Below are 19,049 nucleotides of genomic sequence, written 5' to 3'. Positions count from 1 at the left end.
CTCGGGCGGCCCCAGCTGGGTCTGCACCTGCCCGGGGCTCGCAGCTGGGGCGGGGGAGCGGGGCCCCTCGGGTTGCGGTTCCGCAGCTCCCGCTGAAGCCGCCGAGGGCTGGGCCCTGCCCTCCGGGATGCCCTCGGCACTCGCTTGCGGCGCTGCCGGATCTCGGGGACCGCGGCCTTCAGTGGCTCCGTCCATTGGGCTGGGGCTGGCGGTTTGTTTTATCCTCACCTCAGACAGCATTGAGCACAGCGGTGCTGGGAGTGCTCGCTTTAAAACGGTTCTTTATTGCAATACTCGTGAGAGCAGCAGCACTTCTGACCCTTGCTCTTTTTCAGTTAATTTTGCATAGAGCAGGCTGGATAAACTCATTTGTTAAAAATCAGTCTAAAGCTATTCTTTAAATTTCTCCAAATGACTTTCTGGTAAGTGCTTGTCATAGAATCACTAGGGTTGGAAAAGCCCTCTAAGATCAGAGTCTAACCAATAACATTTACTGTGTTTACCGCTAGGCGATGTCTCCAAGTGCCATATCCACAAACCATTTGAAGGCTTCCAGGGATGGTGTTTACAGCCTCTTCCAATATCTGATCACGATTTCAGTGGAGAAGTTTTTCCTAATATCCAGTCTAATCTTTTGATGTAATTTGAGGCCATTTCTTAACACATTACTTGAGAGAGGTGACCAACCCCCACTTGGTGATTGTTGAGAGCTGTAAGGTCCCCCCAGCCTCTTTTTCTCCAGACTAAACAACTCCAGCTTTTTTTCCTCTGCATGATAAGCTCTTCTGGTGTGGATCAATACATACAGTTATCACATTGCATTTGCTTGTAGTGCTTCTGCATACCCACCTCTGCAGAATTAAAATGTTTCTTCTTGAGCTTACCTTCACCTCTGCTGGTGGCACTGCTCAGGGCTATGCTGTCCATGACAGCAGGGAAACCAAATGTCTGGAAAGTAACCTAGCAAAATATGATTTTTTTTTTCTCTTCAAGATAACCCTCTTTCCTGACCTGGTTGATGGTATGGTCTCTGTAACTGTTGTGATGGCCCAGGGCTTGGCATGAGTGACCAGATGGGAAACTGGGGATGGTAAGAGCTGTTTGAGCTAGCCGTACAGTGAGCAAATGTGAGGGGTGCCTTTGGAACAATTATTCCCACTACTTGCATGTTGCTCATATGAACTATGTGAGTGTTTCAGGTTAGATATTGCCAGGTTGTTAATTTTTCCCTAAAGTGTAGGTTTGTATTAAAGTATGAACTTGGGTGACACAATTTAGGGTGTTGTAAGATAAGGAGAGTTCAGCCTGCAGTTATTGTTGTAAATCCTAGTGCAAGGGCAGATGTGTTCCAAATGGTTTTACTGTGGCAGATGGCCAAAAGGAAATAATAAGTTGATAAAGGGGTTGAATTCGGATTTCTTGTGATTTGTCAGTTGCAACAGTTAAAGTTAAGGCAGTGGCTTATTGATATGTCAGGGTTGATTCCAAAAGGCCATGTTGCTCAGCAGCAATTCAGTGGATCTGCCAGTAACTAATTCTGTGCTTTGTACACAGTTATGTAGTGAGAAATAAATTTCTGATGCTTGAAGAACTCTTGGCTATGAACACAAGTGGGGAAGAGCAAGAGTAATGGTGTGCACTAGCAAGCCACTCTAGCTTACTCAGCTCTATGAAGAGAGTTTAGGGCTTTTAGGTGATTTATTGCAGTAGTAGGAAGATGGTTGCAGCCATGATGGTGTAAGGATATAAGTGAAAGAAGATTTACAAAGGCAGAATAATATACCAGTTGGTTTAATAGAAGATGTACTTGCAAAACAGAGCAAGATGTTGTATACACCAGGTGGTCTGCAGACTTGACATTCATATCTCTACAGGCTGTAACAACAGTGTCCTGGATGTTTTAACCTGCTGCATCACAAATCTTAGTGGGGTGGTAGAAGTTTAGTTGGCACTAACTTGGTGGAAAGCTTTAAGAAGGTCTATCTTAATGCACAGTGAGCAGAAAGTACTCTAGAGATTACTCACTGCTTCCGTATTGTAGAAAGTACTTTGTGTATCTCTTTTGCTTATATGAGACACTGAAGGTGTGTGTCTGTATACATACACAGCTGTGTGCAGAGATTAATCCTGAGAGATTCAGCCTTGCCTGACAAAGTTGAAGTTAATTCTGAGTGCATTTGGCAGCAGTTCCCTGAGAAGAGCTATTCAGTGCTGCAGTCTGTGCTGTAGCTGCTGCTTCCAAAGATTCCTGGTTATTTTATGTTAATGTTAATTGCACTAACTTTTTCTCCAGTATATATGTCGGTTTTTTTCTTTGTCATTCTCTATAAAGTATACTCACCCTATTTTATCAAACAGTTTCTGTGCTTGTCTTCCCTTGGACATTCCCATGTTGAAAGCAAACAGGCATTTTTCATTACAGTATAGTTTATAACCTATGAAAACCATCTTGCAAACTTTTTTTTCATGTTTCTTCAGTGGAAGCTTTTATGTGGCACTCTTGCAGCTCTCTTTATACATACATTTTTTTAATCTATTTGATTTATTCTGTATTTATGTTAAAATGGTGTCTATAAAATAAAGAAAAATATAGCATATGGACAGCACTAAAATATACCAAGCTTTACTTGTAACTAGGTGCTGTGACTTTGTGGAACAAACTGGCACAGATGGTGGCTTGCCAACTTCTGTTTCTTTTTTCTTGAATTTAGGCCTGAAAAGTCCTTGATAACCAGTGGAAGCATCTCTGTAAACTTTTTGGACAATTGAGCATGTGAGGGGCAAAAACCCCCATGGCAAATATCCTATTTGTACTGGATGTAGGTATACTGAGATATGGAGTTCAGGTGTCTGAACTTAACTCTGATAAAAAAACAGCATTATACTATTTTGATTTCCTGAAAAATTTCTCTGGGTGAGGTAAAGGTTGTCAATATTTTCAGTGTAGTTGGCACTGAAACTGGGAGATGATCTCAGGAACCGATGAGACTCTGAAAGATACTTAGTTTCTTGTTATTAAATATGAAGTCGGTGTAGCAGCTGCCTGGTGATTCTTGGCTAGAAAATGGTACCTATTCTCTTCTCTGTACCTTTTTGTTTAAGTATGTTGAGAGATGAATCCACTGAAGAGTTATGCCTACTGTTGCATTATAAGAGAAAATGTGCAACCTGTAAGCTTTGTTCCAGCAGTTTACCTCCATAAGCACTTATTAGGGTGTACCCTGTTTCATTTTTTTCTCCCAGCTGGTAATTTCTAAACAGTGACCCTGACATATCCCTCTATGTTGGAAATAATACTTCCTATTACTTATTTTTTCAGTGTAGATAGACTTTGATGCAATTTGCTCTAGTGTTTTCTTTTAATGTGCTCACATCTGGGCTTTTGAAGCTGATGAAATAGCTGATGAAATACAGCACACATCAACAGAATCCATCAATTTTTAAGCAAGCAAACAAGCATTGGATCCAAAAGATGTTGCTCTAAGAGTCAATGAACTCTAGTTTGGGCAGAACTGCATGACTCCTGCAATTAGGAATGCTGTGCTGCACATGCTGAACTTTGAGTCCCCAGAAGAGCCTACCAGGAATGGGTTTGGTCAAAGGTATGATGTCAGATTGTGAGCCCCTGATGTCACAGCAGGAGGAGATATTTGGGAGAGGGGTGTTTGAGCTTGATTGACACCCCAGTATGAACTTCAGAAGTTCTGGTATGTCAGGGCAGAGAGAGGCATTCTCACGAGTGTAGTGAAATTTTGGTAGTCACCTGGGGTCTCTTATTTGCTCAGCAGGTTGTCTGTGTTTGTATAAATACACAGCAAACTGGGCTGCTAAGTCTGATTCTGCTTCTTCTGTGACAGGTGGCTTTTGACACAACCAGACATTTTTAGTGAAGGAACCATAAGACAGAGAAGCCTGGAAAGACTAAAGCTGCAAGAACAGGAGCACATTCAAAATAGGGGGAAAAAAAGAGAGGGGGTTGAAAGGTGAGAGTATATTTTTAGAGAATGTCTGATTTTCTGGAGATTTGTTACACTTCCTCATACCAAGTAAAACACAGGAAGAGTGGCTGTGTAAAAATCCAGGCTTTGAGGAAACAGGAGTTGGAGAAATTGAAACAATACTATGTAGTCGTTAATTTATATATTTGAAAGAAAGCCATAATGATAATTCTGCATGTTAGGCATCAGATGCAGGGGTCTGAATTATGAGAAAGGTTGGACTGGGGATATGCCAAGGTGCCTTTCAGATTGGATTATTCTCTGATTATGTGGGCCTACAGTGAAATCAGAGAGCTGTTGCTCTCAAATTCTTCTGAGGATTGATTCCTTAGGGTTCTGCATGTGGGCTTTTTGTATTGCTCTATGCTGCAACAAATTAATGCTCTTCCTTAAGCCCTGAAATAAAATTAATGTGATGTACATTTCTCAGTGCCTCCCAATTGACTGGAAAGTCCAAAGCTATGAAATTAATACTTTTCTGTCTTTACCTATTTTTGTGTGTTTTTTTTTTTATTGTTGAAATCTTCAGTGCAGTGTTCTTAAATTTGTGTATGAGTAATAGTAGTAGTATATTGAAGTTTTAAATTCTTTAGATAATGTGTTTGGGTGGCATGCTAAACTGTCACTACTAAACAATCATGTTTATGCACCTTCTTGAGAAAAAACAGACACTTAGAATGCAGAGCACAGTGAATCCAATGCTAGGTCTCTAAAAGCATTGCTATGCTTCCATTGCTAATTCTTCCTTATTCAAATAGTTCTTAAAAAACTATTTTTAAATACTCATTTGTGTGAATACTGTTCCTTGAATTTTCTGGAGGTTTTTGTGATGCGTCATGTTGATTATTGGGTAGAGCTACTTCCTACAGGGCAAACTTGTAACTAAGTAAAGTTACTTTCAAAAAGTGGTGATAGTCTGTTGTGGTTTAACCTCAGCTGGTTATTAACTCCTACAACAGCTGCTCCCTCCCTCCCTGCCCCCTTTCTCCAGTGGGATGAGAGGATAATCACAAAGGTAAAAGTAAGAAAACATGAGGATTGAGATCAAGACAGTTTCATAGGTAAAGCAAAGGCCACATACACAAGGAAAGCAAAACTAGGAATTCATTCCCCACTTCCCCAGGGCAAGCAGGTATTTTGCATCCCCAGAACAGCAAGGCTCCAACCCATATAACAGTGACTTGGGAAGACAATCACCATCATTCCAAATGTCATTCCTTCCTCATTCTCCTCTAGCTTTATTGCTGAGTATGAGGCCATAGGTTCTGGGATATTCTTTGGGTCAGTTGGGATCAGCTGTCCTGGCTGTGTCTCCTCCCATTTCCTTGTTCACCCCCAGCCTCCTCACTGGTGGGGTGCATGAGGAGCAGAAAAGGCCTTGGCTCTGGGTAAGCCTTGCTCAGTGATAACCCCTGAATTACTCTTGTAATACTTCTTAAATGAGACCCTCATGCTAATCTGTAGGGGAGATTTGTTAATGTAAGAATTAGATACAAATGATTAGTCTCCAGTTGTGTCCTTGGGGACAAAAAATCATGTGATACTGTTGTCTTGGCAGTGCTTACAAAAAAAACCCCAAAAATATTTTGTATTTTGTATTTTTGTAAAACTATGTTTGGAGAGACAGCTTTCTAACTGGGGGTATTAGTCGTGTGTGTGTAATTTATGTTTTTTTAAACATGTTATTTAAGCAAACGAAATTCCTTGTTAGCCACATGTGATTCTTAATGACTGTTTGCTTATTATTAGCACTTCAAAGACTTACATCCAATTCCCCAGGATGCAAAATGTAAAACAAGTGTCATCTAAATTGTCCCATATTGATAATTACCTAGAAAAAGACGTGGTGATGAAAAGAAGTTCAAGAGAGAAAAAGGAAAGCTAAGCGCGAGAGGAGAGAAGAGAGGCAGATAGATGGAGATGAGGAACATCCCCCAAAGCAGCAGAAGGTACCGGCTGAAGAACAGCAGTGGCCAGAGAATATGCCTGAATGGGAAGAAAGGAAATCCCTGCTAGCTCAGAGAAGAGTGGAGTCTGTCAGACTGCTTACAGTGCTGTTAAATCGTGTGAAAGTAAGACTATTTTAAAACATATTTTAAATTTTTAAGGATATTTATTAGAGCTTGAATAATTCACTAGACCTTTGATATCTTGATGCTGTTCAGAAGACTGCTTTGGGCTGACTGAACACTGAGAAGGCCTGAGGCCCATGTCTTGTGACAATCTGCTCTCAGTCTTGCCCTGAGAAAAACGTAGTGCATTTTCACCCAGAAACTTTGCCTTTGGTGCTTTTTCAAATCCTTGTCTTTACTGAGTAAAAAATAGGGCTGGAAAGGCTGTATTAGCTCTATTATACTTGTGTTATAGCAAGTATAGCAAGTGTTGCAAGCAAGGAATTTTGGAGTGGGGACATAAGTGATGCTTGTTTTGGTCTCAGGTCTACAAATGACTGAATTAAATTGGCACAGATTATATCAGCTGCATTTCTAATAGCCTCTTCTTTTTTTCTTGGCCAGCACTCATTACCAGGCTTATTTCAGTTTGATTCAGATAATGTCTTGAGAAAGTCAGCAGAGAAGTGCTAAAAATTTAACTGTTTTGCACACAGATTAATGTTTTCAGGTTCAGTTTAGTGCTTTGGGCAAAAAAGATTTCAAATGAAAACAGCGGTTTTAATTTCTAATATGGCTTTGTATTCCACTATTTGCAGAGAAAAATTTGCTTGCAGCTTTTAACAAGTGCGTATTTTTCCCAATCCTTAATGTAAAAGATTTTTAAAGGACTGTAATTTACTATGAGTTGAAGTTAGAGGATACCCTTGCCATTCTGCATGAATTTTAGGGCCCCATTGCATCTGACATTAGCCCTCTTAATTATGAATGTGGTGTCTTAAATAAATTTCTATTTTCTTGGTTTCGCAGTTGGCAAGTCAAAAAGTGGATCCTTCACTGGGTATAAAGGACGATTCATTTTCTGAAACAGTATTTAAAGACATACAGCAGGAGCTGATTAACTCCCTTTATCGTACGCACAAAGAGCTGACACGTAAGGAGTTTAAGTGCCCCTTAACCCAAAAAGGTAGTGGTTTATGTTGTGAGGAAGGAGATGTGAGTAACTTCTATGCGCCTCCTTGTCACATAGTCAGGACAATTTTAAATGATCCCTCTCCAGCCCCGAGCTCTGATGGACTGCCTGGCAGAGATGTGTGCACCTCCTCCGCCAAAGGCTGTGGGCCTTTGCTGATCACGGTTACGCAGGACGGCAGGGTCATCGAACCTCTCCATGGAAGGCACCACCCAGCACTGGATGTAGCTCACACACAGACATTGTCCGAGGAAGATGATTGCAAAAAGCAAAAGGTTTATGAGACTGATGAATTCATCCATTATTTACTAAACTACTATCAGACACCACACTACGCACGTGTTTGCCTAGAGCCAAAAACCACTGCGAACAATTCCCGGTGGAAGCGAGTGGTGTGTGATGATGGTAGTGGGTTTGACATCAGCTTGAGTAACAAACATGGTCAGCACTTCAGAGAAGTGAGTCCTGTACAAAACCTCCAAAAGAGAAATTGTAGTAGTGATAGTAATTATAGGCTGGTGATATCTCTTGGGGAACGTGAGTCCACAGACAAAGTGTTAGAAAGCAAGGTCCATGGGGGCAAGCTTGCAAAAAAGCTGCAAGTGCAGAGGAATAACTCACTCACTGTTGATAACTTACCACATGTTGGACTGAATCATTCTTTGGAGTGCACTACTGTTACTCACAATAAGGAATTCAAAAAAGAAGATGGTAGAGATGAAGGCACTGTACCATATGGAAGTAGATCTGCTTGCAGATTAAAGGATTTGTTGGAAGAGATCAGTGATTCTGGGTACTTTAGAGAGGCACGTGGTGGCTCAGTGAAGAGAGCAGAAAGAAGGTATGAAGAAATTTACAGCAGTTGTAATAAAGGGTGCTTGTCTGCAAGAGACGGGGAAAGAAAATTACTGGTTTACCATAAAAATGTAGCTCTGGAAGGTCAAGAGAAGGAAATCAGCCAGTGTAACTCCTGTTCTAATTCTGTCCATGAGGGCTTGGCAAGGCAGTGTGAACGTAAACTTAAAAAGTCGTGCAAGAGGTCTAGTAGTAAATTAAGATATGAAGGAAAGAAAAGTGAGAGACAATCCAGGGAAAAGGAGAAAAATGCTCATAAAATGAAGAAAAAGCGAAAAAAGCTTTCTTCTAGTCTTTTAACTGATGAATGTGGCTTTTCAGAGACGGACAGTTGCATGCAGCTGGAGTCGCTCAGAAAGATACAGAGAAAATGTAAGAAAATGTTACACAAGAAAGTGAAATTCAAGACACATCACACCTCTATGGTAGCACCGGATGTTACCCCTCATGATGGCTCGCCCCTTCAGGAGACCCTCCGGAGGAGAGGTGAGAGAGAGGGACAACACAGCTAAGGGGACTGAATTTGACAGGTCTGTGGCAGGTGAGGTTGTTACAGTTGTTACAGTGATGAATGGTTTTTGGTTTTAAAAGGTATAAACATGGCATGAAAAAAACCAGTACAGGTTCTCTGCAACTAAGGGTTTGTTCAGTTTAGCTCTGAACCACAATGCAGCTCAACAGTTGTATTTGTTGACTTAATTGGGTAGCACAGTATCTGTCCTGGGCATTTGGAGATGGGTGGTTACTCTGTTAACAACATGCATAGTAACAACATGACAACAAAAACATTGATGCACAATTCAATGTGTGGCACAGCTCTGTGGGAAGTACTGTCTCAGGTGAATGTGGATATGACTTTCTGAGCCTGAGAGAGTTTTCAGCCTGTCAGTGGCTGATCTGCTCCCAAAGGAAAGTTTCCTGAGAACATGTTTCTCTCAAGGACTGTTTTTGTAAATAGGTTTTTGGTACTCAACACAATGTTGTACAGATGTCCTGAGTGTTTTCTCTTGTTCCACTGATGGGACTAGAGAGGTGTTGTTCCCTTTGCTAATCACGTTAACCTGTATCACAACACCTTATAAAAGGGGCTTAAAGACCCCGAAATAAAGGCTTCTGCCTTCTTGAGACGAAAAACCTCTGGCTGCTGTGATTAAATCTACATTCCTATTTCGTGTCCACTAGTGACCGGTGAGTAAATTTTACAAAGCTAAAATACATCTGATGTTCATACAGGATTGCTACTGGCTGTCCTTACAGCCTTTTTTACATTTTACTGTGTTTCCAGTTGGTTGGTGGATACCCTTACAGCCACCTCCTTTTCCCTCCCTGTCTGCCTGACAAACTCATTTCAGGAAACTTTTTCTTATCTACAGGAGATGAGAGGAAATTAATGTTGAGAAGAGAGATGGATGCAGATGTCAGAGGATGTCCTCTATTTCCTCTTGAGATAATTCAGACAAACCCCTTCTCAGATACTTTCTGTGGAGGAGAGCCCAGAAGAGGATGCTGAACAGCTACTGTATGATAGCTCTGAAGTTTTTATAAAGTGGGAGAAGAAAGCCCTTTGATCATTAAAAGGTATATGAACTACTGTGTTGGTTTTTGATTTTTGATTTTTGCTTAGGTAATTCCTTTGGTTAGGATATCTAACTGGTGTAGTGAGCCACAAAAGCAGAATCTGTGTTTGCCTTTTGGATAAAAGGACCAAAACTTTCCCCAGAGCCAGAAGAAAGTTTCATGGACTAGTGGCTAAAGAACTTGACACAGACTGAGATTTTGGAGTGTTATACTTTGACTGAATGCAGGGAATCATGTAAATAACAGTATTTACTAATGAGTGATTGGAAAAAAAAACTAATTGTCAATCCTAGAGCAAGCATATGAAGTGCCTCCTCTATCAGATTGTTATAATGATGGGATTGGAAGGTATAGGGGGACATTTATACTCAGTTTTGAAAAGTAGTAGATTTCCAAATGTGAAAAAAGTCCCATCTTCTGTAAAACCCACACTAGAAGAATCCTTGTTTTCTTTTGACAATTCTAGAGGTGTTTCTGAAAACTTGCTGGCCTTTGGGAGGAAGGATTTCACTGAACTTATGCCCAATGTAGTGCTTCCAGGAATCTGAATGGTTGTTTAAACAAAGCTCTGAGTGTTATATAATGAAAGGGCAGTGCATGTCAGCCTGCTGACAGTCCCCATGTAAATGCAGGGTGACAGTTCACAAGATTTTGAAGGCACATATAGTGAGGTAGCTGTTTAGTATGTGTTTGCTTACAAATGCTTTCCAGAGGAATTGTGAAATGTTGTCAGAGTTGTGCTTCATGTAGATAAAAATGTGAAAACGGAGTCTAGGAGCTCGAGTTATATCTATATTTATTCATCTGGCTATATCTAGAAGACAGCCACAATTGATTTTGGATGAAGTCCCTTAGCAAGATAGAGTTTGAAGTTCAAGACACTGATTATTGCAGTTTTCCTTTTATTATGCTTTACTTATTACATGTCAGTAGATGAAGTTAATGTGAAAATGTTGCCTTCATTACATAAGATCTTACCCATGTTTGTAACTTCTGCTCTAATAAATAGTAATAAAAAAGAGTAATTGTAGTTGTTCGTGGTAGATAGGTTTTTTCCACCCAGTCTTCAATACTGGTGATTCCTACAGGCTTCTAAGCCAGGTTTTATCAGTCTTTCTGTTCATATGTTGAGATGTTGAGTGCCTTTTCAGGGTCATGAATGACAAATGGTTGCTACTCAAAGTACTGTTAATCTTACTTTTATCTAAAAAGATGTTATTTTCTTGACAGAAATATTTTCTGACTATTTTGGAGAACATTTATGCCCTTCTTAAGTCTCTCATTTAATATTTTATACAGATATAATGAAAAGGGACTGTTGTATTCGACTGTGTAAAATGTTTTCAGTTGCACTGATGTGACATACCAAGGGTGTTTTTTCTCTATGCAAAATTTGCAGATTAAAGATAACAAAACTTCCACCTCTGTCACAGTTTTGTGTCCGTGAGTACCCATTTCCCGTGAGACAGGCCTTTTGGTGACAGGTGAGGAAGTATTTCTTTTTGTTAATCTGGGGGAGAAGGAACTAAAGATTTCCTTCAGTGTAAATTTCCAGTGTTTTATTAACATGCTGTCACAATAACCAATAACAAATAAATTTCTGTAATTGCTTCATGCATTCACCTGTATTGACTGAAATTGGTAGAGGATTTGCTTTATCTCCCAAGAACTCATTCCATGTACAAGACTGTTAGCTAATAAAATATGCATGCACTTTAAAATGTGAGACATCATTGTAATCTTCACACTGAAAGAGAACCTCTGTGTTTTCTATTTGATATTACTTAGAACCTGATTTCAGGTGCTTTTTGACTTTTCACAAAATCATAGAATGGTTTGGATCAGGACCTTAAAAATCATCTTGTTCCAATCTCCATGCCAAAGGCATGGGCACCTTCCATCTCCACCAAGCAGTGTCCAACGTGGTCTTGAACACTTCCAAGGATGGGGTGTCCAGTTTCTTCTGGCAACCTCTGCCACAGCCTCACCATGCTCACAGGGAAGAATTTCTTTTTCCTGTCAGCACATTTAATATCAGCCTCACCTTTTCATACAATGGACTGCTTTATATAATTTTATTATCCTGAAGGCTAATCTTTAAAGAGACATGTAACAGCTTGCTTTAAAACTTTTAAAATGCATGGCTTTGTAAATTGGATGTTAGTTGTTATGTCACATCCCACATAGAAAAGTTACTGAATGTTTTGGCAGTTAAAACATTTATTAGATTAAAAGATACATTAAAAGCAGTACTTATATAGTTTAGCAATGGAAATGTAGAATATTTCTGGCATAATTTCACACCTTTCAGTTTGAACCTGATGTGTTCTATTGTGCCCAGCTGCTGTTTCAAGAGGCTGGATGCTTTTTATGGAAACACTGTTTACTCTGACATGTATGAAGTTGGGACCTGAGACTGCAGATCTTGCCATCAAATTTTATTTTCTGTACAGAACTGGTGAAAATACCTCCTCCTAGAGCTGGTATGAAGAGAAGTTGGCTGAACAATGCTGTTACTGAAAATATGTGACCTGTGGGTTGTACCTTGTGCTGAATACTGAAGTCAAAATCCTACAGGCTGGTTTTAAAGCAGAAATACATAAGGCCCATTATTAAATCAGTCCATCTGCTTGAAATAAAATACAGCAATTATAATATAAAACCCTTTCTTAAACCAGGGATTCCAGGAAATGCATAGAAATGCTTTTCATAAAACCCCTTACATAACTTTCAACAGAAGCATTCAATACTGAACTTTTTTTTGTTTAATTGAAACAGCAGAAAGTAAGAGCGAATAAAGGTGATTAAGGGCAGGTGAAAAATATCTGAATTTTACAAAGCAGGTAAAAGTATGAGTTTTCCTAGCTGGAAATAAGATATGACTCAATTGTTTTGTCCTAGAGTAGACCTTTGTGACAGGTGTTGGACACCTCAGATGAGGGAGATTAGTGACATTCTCTGCATTTAATTGGTCATCATGTTCTACCTGGTTAATATACAGACTGATAAGCTGCCTGGCTTTTTGTTCTTTTTGCATAGTCATTGGTGCCAGTCACTGTTGAAGGAAGGGTTCAAGCTGTAATGAATAGACTAAAAAAGAAGCTAAAACCCCTCCATTTTCTTCTGTACTTTGGAAAGAAGTAAAACCCATGCCTGGTGCTTTATGAGCAGCTTTTATGACACACTTCTTCTCTTTTCACAATAAATTTTCTGTTTTCCCTGAAAAAGTAAGTCTTACCAAAGTGTCATTCCTCCTCCCCAAGAAGTATTAACCATGAGCATTGTCTTGTGTTACTGCCTGTTTTCTGCATAATTTTTGTTACTATTTTTCTTTGTGATGCATAATGTTCTGATGTACCGATTAACACTTAAAATAGTGTTCAGTTCCTCAGGAGATGATACAGAGTAACTTAAGAGTCCACTGAAGGGTAGGTTACAGCCTTCCAAAGCTCCAGCTCTTGCTCAGGATTAACAATTACTTGGGTTTTTTTTCTGCCCAACACTGTTTTTGCAATGAGCATGTTCTCTATTTAATATTCTGTTAAAGTTTTACTAGTGAACTGCATTTACAATCATTCCATTAGAATGTATGTTACTGAATCTATGCATTGGATAATGTGACACATTGGAAAAAAACAATATAAAACTTGAAACATTAGGGGAGTATTAAATATAACATTTGGTTGCAGTAAATGAAAACACCACCATTATGCAACAGTATTTTATTTTCTGCCTTAAACAAATAAAAGTACATTTCCAATTTGAGGTAAACCATTAGTAGTAGTTTGCCAAGAGTATAAATGTCTCTAAAAATAAAATAGCAACACAAAGATCATGACAAGGTCTACATGTGGCTCTAGACCTTCGTTAGGTAGTCCAAAGAGTACCACTTTACACAAACTCTCTGGCTCAAACAACCTTGCTCTTCATCGGAATGCCCAGTGCAACCAGAAGAAAATCCCAGGACAGTGTTGGGACTGAGGGAGAGTTGGTTATTCTCACCACAGTTGGTGTCAGGCACTTATGAAAACTGCTGTAGTGCAACACTCCTGAAGACTTTTACCTAGTTTACACCTTCCCACAGCAGACTCAGTTCATCATTTTGATCATGTTGCCAAATTGAAATAACCACACAGCTGAGCCAGAGAAACTAAATAGAGGGAACTACACCAGACAGGCACCCTGAATATTCTGCACTAGCAGAATCACCTGGACAAGAAACAAGTTCACAAGTGATCAGCAAATCATTAGTTATCTTGGAATTTATAAGAAAGTTTTACAGAAGTATTTTGGAAGATGAACAATTATGTTTTTCCTTGGTCATATCCATTTACCCAGCCCTCTCTGGAAGGAGGCAGGCCACTTAGAAAAAATGTAGTAATTAAGCATATAGTTAAGCCAAGAGAGCAAGTAGATAAAAAGCAACTCAAAGGTCAGGTCCACAGGTGTAGCACTGCTGGTTATGCATGAGATTGTGCCATTTTGTTTAATGGCAACATTCCAAACCAACAAAGGCCTCAATGCAGAAACAGCTTACACTGTTTTATTTTGCACATAACTTATGTAAGTTACATTGACCAATAATGTTTTTCTGCTAGGTAAAGGTGCATGTACAAGAGCACTTGCTAATCATGCCATACCAGCAGCTTCTGGTTTTTTAGGCCTAGGAATCAAGAGCAGCTGATCTTCCATATTTAATACAATTCCATTAACATTCACAGGAGCGCTTTTTATTAAGAAGAAAATTGAATGAACAATAGTCAAGTCACACTCCATGGTGTACCTTTAGGGACTCCTAGTTCCACTCATTATTTAAACTTTTGTAACACTATAGATGTACTTTAAAAGTGAACAGAGAATATTAGTCTATGCAGAATTATACAGGTTGAATACATCAAGCATTCATCAGTCCTTATTAAATATTTAAAAGTGATTTAACCTCTCAAAAATTCTTGATCTTTTTTAAAAGCAGTTAGTGTTTCATCTGTAAGTGGCTAATGCAATGCCTTGAAAACCAAATCATCTTATATAATAATGAATTATACTACACAACAAAGGATGATGCTTTGTGGACAAACAAAATATAGGCCCTTTTTTCTAAACGAATTACAGGCCAGGGACCAGGTCCTGCAGAAGCTAACACAAAAGATTTAGTGGTGTTTGTGTTGCATATATGAAGTTATTCATGTGCTTGTGTCCACAATGCTAGGTTGGTAATGAAAAACTTGATTTTGATCTACTTTGCACTAAATGGTGATAGCAGAAAAATAGTCCTTTATTGCCAAAATTGCAGTTTACTTTTGCACAGACATTTGTCATGCATACTTCTTTTTATGTGGGTTTAAAGGAAGACAGATCATAGATCTTCAGAACCTTCCCACTGAATTTGAAAAGGAAATCTTTGAAAAGAAACCATTCACTGTACCTCTGGACCTTTGTAAGCCTTGCTGCTGCTGCACCTTTTGAAGCAGAAGTGGAATGTTACAAATGATCCTTTATGGTTCAAAAGGAGATTGTTCCTCACTGCAATATCTACTCTTTCTTTGCATCCTGGCCATCCTTTTCGTCTTCATCAGAGTACACAGTGGGTTCCTCCCCCTCCTTCAGCAGCTTACCAACATGATGATACTTAACTGGGGAAAAAAAAAATCCAAGTAATTTTTTGGCCCTGAAGAGACACCTTTTTAAACTCCTCCAACTGTTTTCTGAATGAACAGGATGGCTATATTTTAATAAAACATCTCTGAACAACTTATTCCAAACACTGAGGGAAGGGAGAAAAGCCAAAATCAACTACTACCTGAACTACTCTTACTGTTGTAATAAGAATCATGTGATTTGAATATAACTCTCATTTTATTACCTGAACCAAAAGATGAATAAACACAAACTAAGCCACACAGCCAAAGAAACAATCCTGGATTAGATTATTTCTTTTGCCAGTGTCAAAGCTGGTTTTTCTACCAAAGGCATTGTCAGACTATTAATATCTATTAAACATATTCATATGTGCACAAATACACACAACTTGGAAGGGTTTTATTTTTTGTAATGTGTATAAAAATATTCAACAGGACAGAAGGGAGATCCTTTCTCCCAAAGACAAAGATGGATCTGTTATCCGATTATGTGATTAAGCTTCTGATTTATTTTATATCTTCTTTTGACCATGTAAAAATGCCAAGATCATACACATGTAAGCACTGAGAGCTATACTATGTTGCCTATCTGACAACTTCAACAAAGCAAAAAAGCCCCTGATTACAGGTATTTCAGACTAGTGATGCTGTTATAACAACTTAAAGCAACTATTCACCATATTTAATAGGAACACAGTAATAAAAAGAGTGGACATCACTGTCAGTCCTGATGCTCAACACTTGTAGAGGTACATTTTAACACTAGTTCAAGCCAGATATTTGATAGCATAGTTCTGGTTTCTGCAACAAGCTTGTTAGCATAATAAAACAGCCATTCAGTGTGGCATGATTAACAGTCTTAATTAAAACAGGAAGAGGGCCAAAATAGTAGGGACACATCAGGTCAGGACTGAGATTTCTTATGACCTCATGCAGAGAAAGCTCCATTGTAGCTGGTTATAGTAAATCTTTCAACACTAGATTTTATTATCATATAACACTAGATAATTATTTTCACTATAGTAGTTATCAGCGTATGCAATTTCCATCATTTATATATATGATGCTTCCAGCTGGTTAAAGCCTTTTCACTATTGCTTCCCCTATTACCAGGTAACTACTTCTTTGTAAATAGGATTAAAATTGCTTACAAGTGAATTGTGACTCCCAGTCCCTCAAGGTCTCTTGCTGTGTAGCGTTGAGATCAGAGAGGTCATCATACTTATCCCTCAGTGCCTCCTTATCCAGGCAGAAAGTGGCAAGACCCCGGGATGCATCTCTTCCAGCAAAAATCCCATACGGGCCCTCTTTAAAATAGAAACATAAGCAACATTATTGCAGAGGTAATGGATGCTACTTTGTCTTCGTGGATCAGAGTCCCCAGACTAAAACAGATGACGAGTTCCTACACTGAGCCATTCACGTATCAGGTGCCTCACGCTTCTGAAATGCTTTAAAGTTTTATTCTAATTGGTAATAAGAGAAAAAAGCGGAAGAGGACAAGAAACAAAATAATGGAGAAAGATACTGAGGTTTGCTGAAACATCAGGACAATGAACCACGCAATGTTGCATGGCACATATAAACAGGGTAAGGAGAACCATACAGATTGGGATGCACATCCTTAGAATAAGGAACAGAGGAAGGATTTCTATGTCTGGGGTGAAATGAAAGTTTTCTAAAAGATATTCCTGACTTGAGATGAAAGGATGGCTTGACAGAAAATATAGTGCTACTAGATATTATCAAGTTGGAGGAAACATATATTAAAACAAAATGCAAGATGAACTCAAATGATCAAAACATGCAACTCGCAGATCAGAAACATCAAGATAAACTCTTGCTAAACTTCATTAATGATTAATTTGCTTGCATGACAAGCCAAAAATTGAGATACTGCAGGTTCAACTAGACATTCAAAGTTCTTCTAAAAGGAGCTTAAAGAAGTAAGATGTGAAATCTGGTTATTGTAGAGCACATGCCAACTTCCAGTGTGCTTTTTCCTAAATTAACCAAAAGAATCTTACTTTTCCATGAAAATGAAAATCAAACTAGCCAGACATTGTGGTGAACCATTCAGCAATTACCAAATCAGATGCAACAGGCAGCTTTTACTGTCATCAAGGAATGCTGAACATCTAAAGCTTGGACCTTACATCAAGTGGGTTTTAGTTTGCACAAATACAAAGCTGCACATCTGACTCAACTGTACATATTATCCTGACTGCTGCAGAATGCAAAGTTACAGCCTGTCATCATTCAGAGACAGTCTCGCCTATGTTTGGCCCAGAAGTAATAACTGATAACGTTTCCAAAACCGTGGTGTCTTCTGCATTTTTCTCCCTGTCTCTAAGTAGCACTGGCAACTCTCCACTGCAGCTACCAGGTTGTCTGGACAGCTCAAGAGTGGTTATGCCAGGCAGATCCTGGAACAAATCAGCAAGCCTCTGTGAGCCGTTTTAATAGGCAGCTTCTGATAAAAATAAAACCCCATGCCCTCGTGGAGATGATAAAACTCTTTCACCTGGGTGCACATAGTCCCACCCACCTCATCACTGCCTGCTCTTCGAGCATACGTTATTAAATCTGTACGTTTGAACTATGCTCCTGGTGGAAAGCTGGTTTAATCTAAATTGCTAAGTATTTAGTAAAAATATTATGGAATAGAGTGATACCCACTAAAAGCTGGGAATGGAATGTCAACACTGAGAGAACACTTCGCTTCTGCTGCCTGCTATCAGGCAAAGGCAGCCCAGGCTGACAAAGCCGCCCAACCTCGTATGGTACGCGTAGCCTGCCACGGGAAAATACTGAGAATAATGAAACAACGTAAACCGGCAAAGCCGGAGTTTCTGCAACACGGGAGCCCGACTCTGGATCCCGGGCGGCAGCAGTCACCCTGCCCGCCGGCACACCGGCACGCAGCCCTCCCGGCTGCAAGCGAGCCGAGCCCTGTCCAACCCTCCGCAAGGGGACCGGGGCCGGGATGGGGTCAGACAGGAGCGCCGATCCCCGCCGAGGGAAGGCGCTCCCGGCCAGCACCGGCCCTGACGCGTCCCGAGCTCCCCCAGGGCGGTGGCCCCGGGCACAAGGCGCGGAGTGCCCGGGCTGGGCCCGTCTGGCAGCCCCCGCCCGCTCCCGCCCTCACCGGGCCCGTAGAACTTCCTAGCGCGGGTCACGTCGAAGACTTTGCCGTTGACGGCCATGAGGATGCGCGGGTCGCTCACGCCGTCGAAAGGCCGCAGCTGCTCCAGCGTGAAGTCGCGGCGCTTCATCTTGGGCAGCGGCGGCGGGTCCGCCTCGCCCGCGGGTGCCGCGGGCCTCTCGCCCCGCAGGATCTGGTAGAGCAGGAAGAGGCAGAGGCCCAGCAGGCTCAGGTTGAGCGGGGAGCCTACGATCTCCAGCAGGAGCCCACCGCCCTCGCCCGCCGCAGCCTCCTCGCCGGCCACCGCCGCCTCTTCGCGGGCCATGGCGCTGGACTGTGCGGCGGCTCAGCGGGCTCGGAGCGCGCAGCGGCGGCACGGAGCACACCCGGCCCGGCGGGGCGGACCGAGGGGCGGTGGCGGTAACAGGAAGGGAGGGGCGGTGGGCGCGGCGGGGCCGAGGCGCGGGCGCGGGGCCGCCCCCAGGCCGGGCGGGCCCGGGCTCTCCTCGCCCGCCGCCGGCGCTAGGTGGTGGTGCGGGCCCGGCCATGGCCACAGCTCCCCACGGCCCAAGCCGGGAGGCCGCAGGTCGGGTCGGGCCCGGCCGCTGCGGCGGCTCCCTGGCACAAGGTTCCATAGAAATTCCGGAAAAAATAACCTCGGGGTGGCGTTAGACCCGTGTCGGGCCTGCCGCGATGGGCTGTGCGAAGCAGCCGGGCCCTGCTGGATGGAGGATGGAGCCAGCCTCAGCT

At 41.2% G+C, this 19,049-nt stretch overlaps 2 protein-coding genes across 16 annotated transcripts in view; one reads left to right on the top strand and one right to left on the bottom strand.

Annotated features, from left to right (window-relative positions):
• The window catches only part of LOC107203800 (A-kinase anchor protein 17B), a 13,186-nt gene extending 440 nt beyond the window's left edge, over window positions 1–12,746 (top strand). The window contains exons 1-6 of one of the 15 annotated variants that reach the window (XR_002001701.2): window positions 57–3,602; window positions 3,858–3,983; window positions 5,834–6,070; window positions 6,920–7,357; window positions 8,259–8,423; window positions 9,311–11,236. Coding sequence is in view for 13 of the 15 variants with exons in the window: in XM_019006518.2 (XP_018862063.1) it covers window positions 5,981–6,070; window positions 6,920–8,423; window positions 9,311–9,447 (1,731 nt within the window). In the remaining 2 variants the exon portion in view is untranslated. Of the gene's footprint in view, window positions 1–56; window positions 3,603–3,857; window positions 3,984–5,833; window positions 6,071–6,919; window positions 8,424–9,310 lie in introns of those variants that run through there. The other 14 variants (XR_002001700.2, XM_019006515.2, XM_019006516.2 and 11 more) reach the window with 14 other exon arrangements.
• A 474-nt stretch (window positions 12,747–13,220) lies between these two features.
• On the bottom strand, window positions 13,221–18,692 carry PGRMC1 (progesterone receptor membrane component 1). The gene is made up of 3 exons (XM_015626215.3): window positions 18,303–18,692; window positions 16,306–16,461; window positions 13,221–15,148 (listed from the first exon to the last, which is right to left on the bottom strand). Exons 1-3 carry the CDS (start codon window positions 18,622–18,624, stop codon window positions 15,048–15,050), a joined length of 579 nt encoding a protein of 192 aa, XP_015481701.1. The 5' UTR covers window positions 18,625–18,692; the 3' UTR covers window positions 13,221–15,047.
• Between the last annotated feature and the right edge of the window lie 357 nt (window positions 18,693–19,049).

The sequence above is a fragment of the Parus major genome, chromosome 4A (genome assembly GCF_001522545.3).
Source record: "Parus major isolate Abel chromosome 4A, Parus_major1.1, whole genome shotgun sequence".
In the NCBI taxonomy this organism is placed as follows: Eukaryota; Metazoa; Chordata; class Aves; order Passeriformes; family Paridae; genus Parus; species Parus major.
This window is presented reverse-complemented; position numbering and strand designations above follow the sequence as displayed.

Coding starts and splice junctions, on each gene's coding strand:
- PGRMC1 (XM_015626215.3), bottom strand. CDS start 18,624: ATGGCCCGCGAAGAGGCGGCGGTGGCCGGCGAGGAGGCTGCGGCGGGC. Junction 16,462..18,302: donor TAGGAAGTTCTACGGGCCCG/GTGAGGGCGGGA, acceptor TCTATTTTAAAG/AGGGCCCGTATGGGATTTTT. Junction 15,149..16,305: donor CTGGGAGTCACAATTCACTT/GTAAGCAATTTT, acceptor TTTTTTCCCCAG/TTAAGTATCATCATGTTGGT.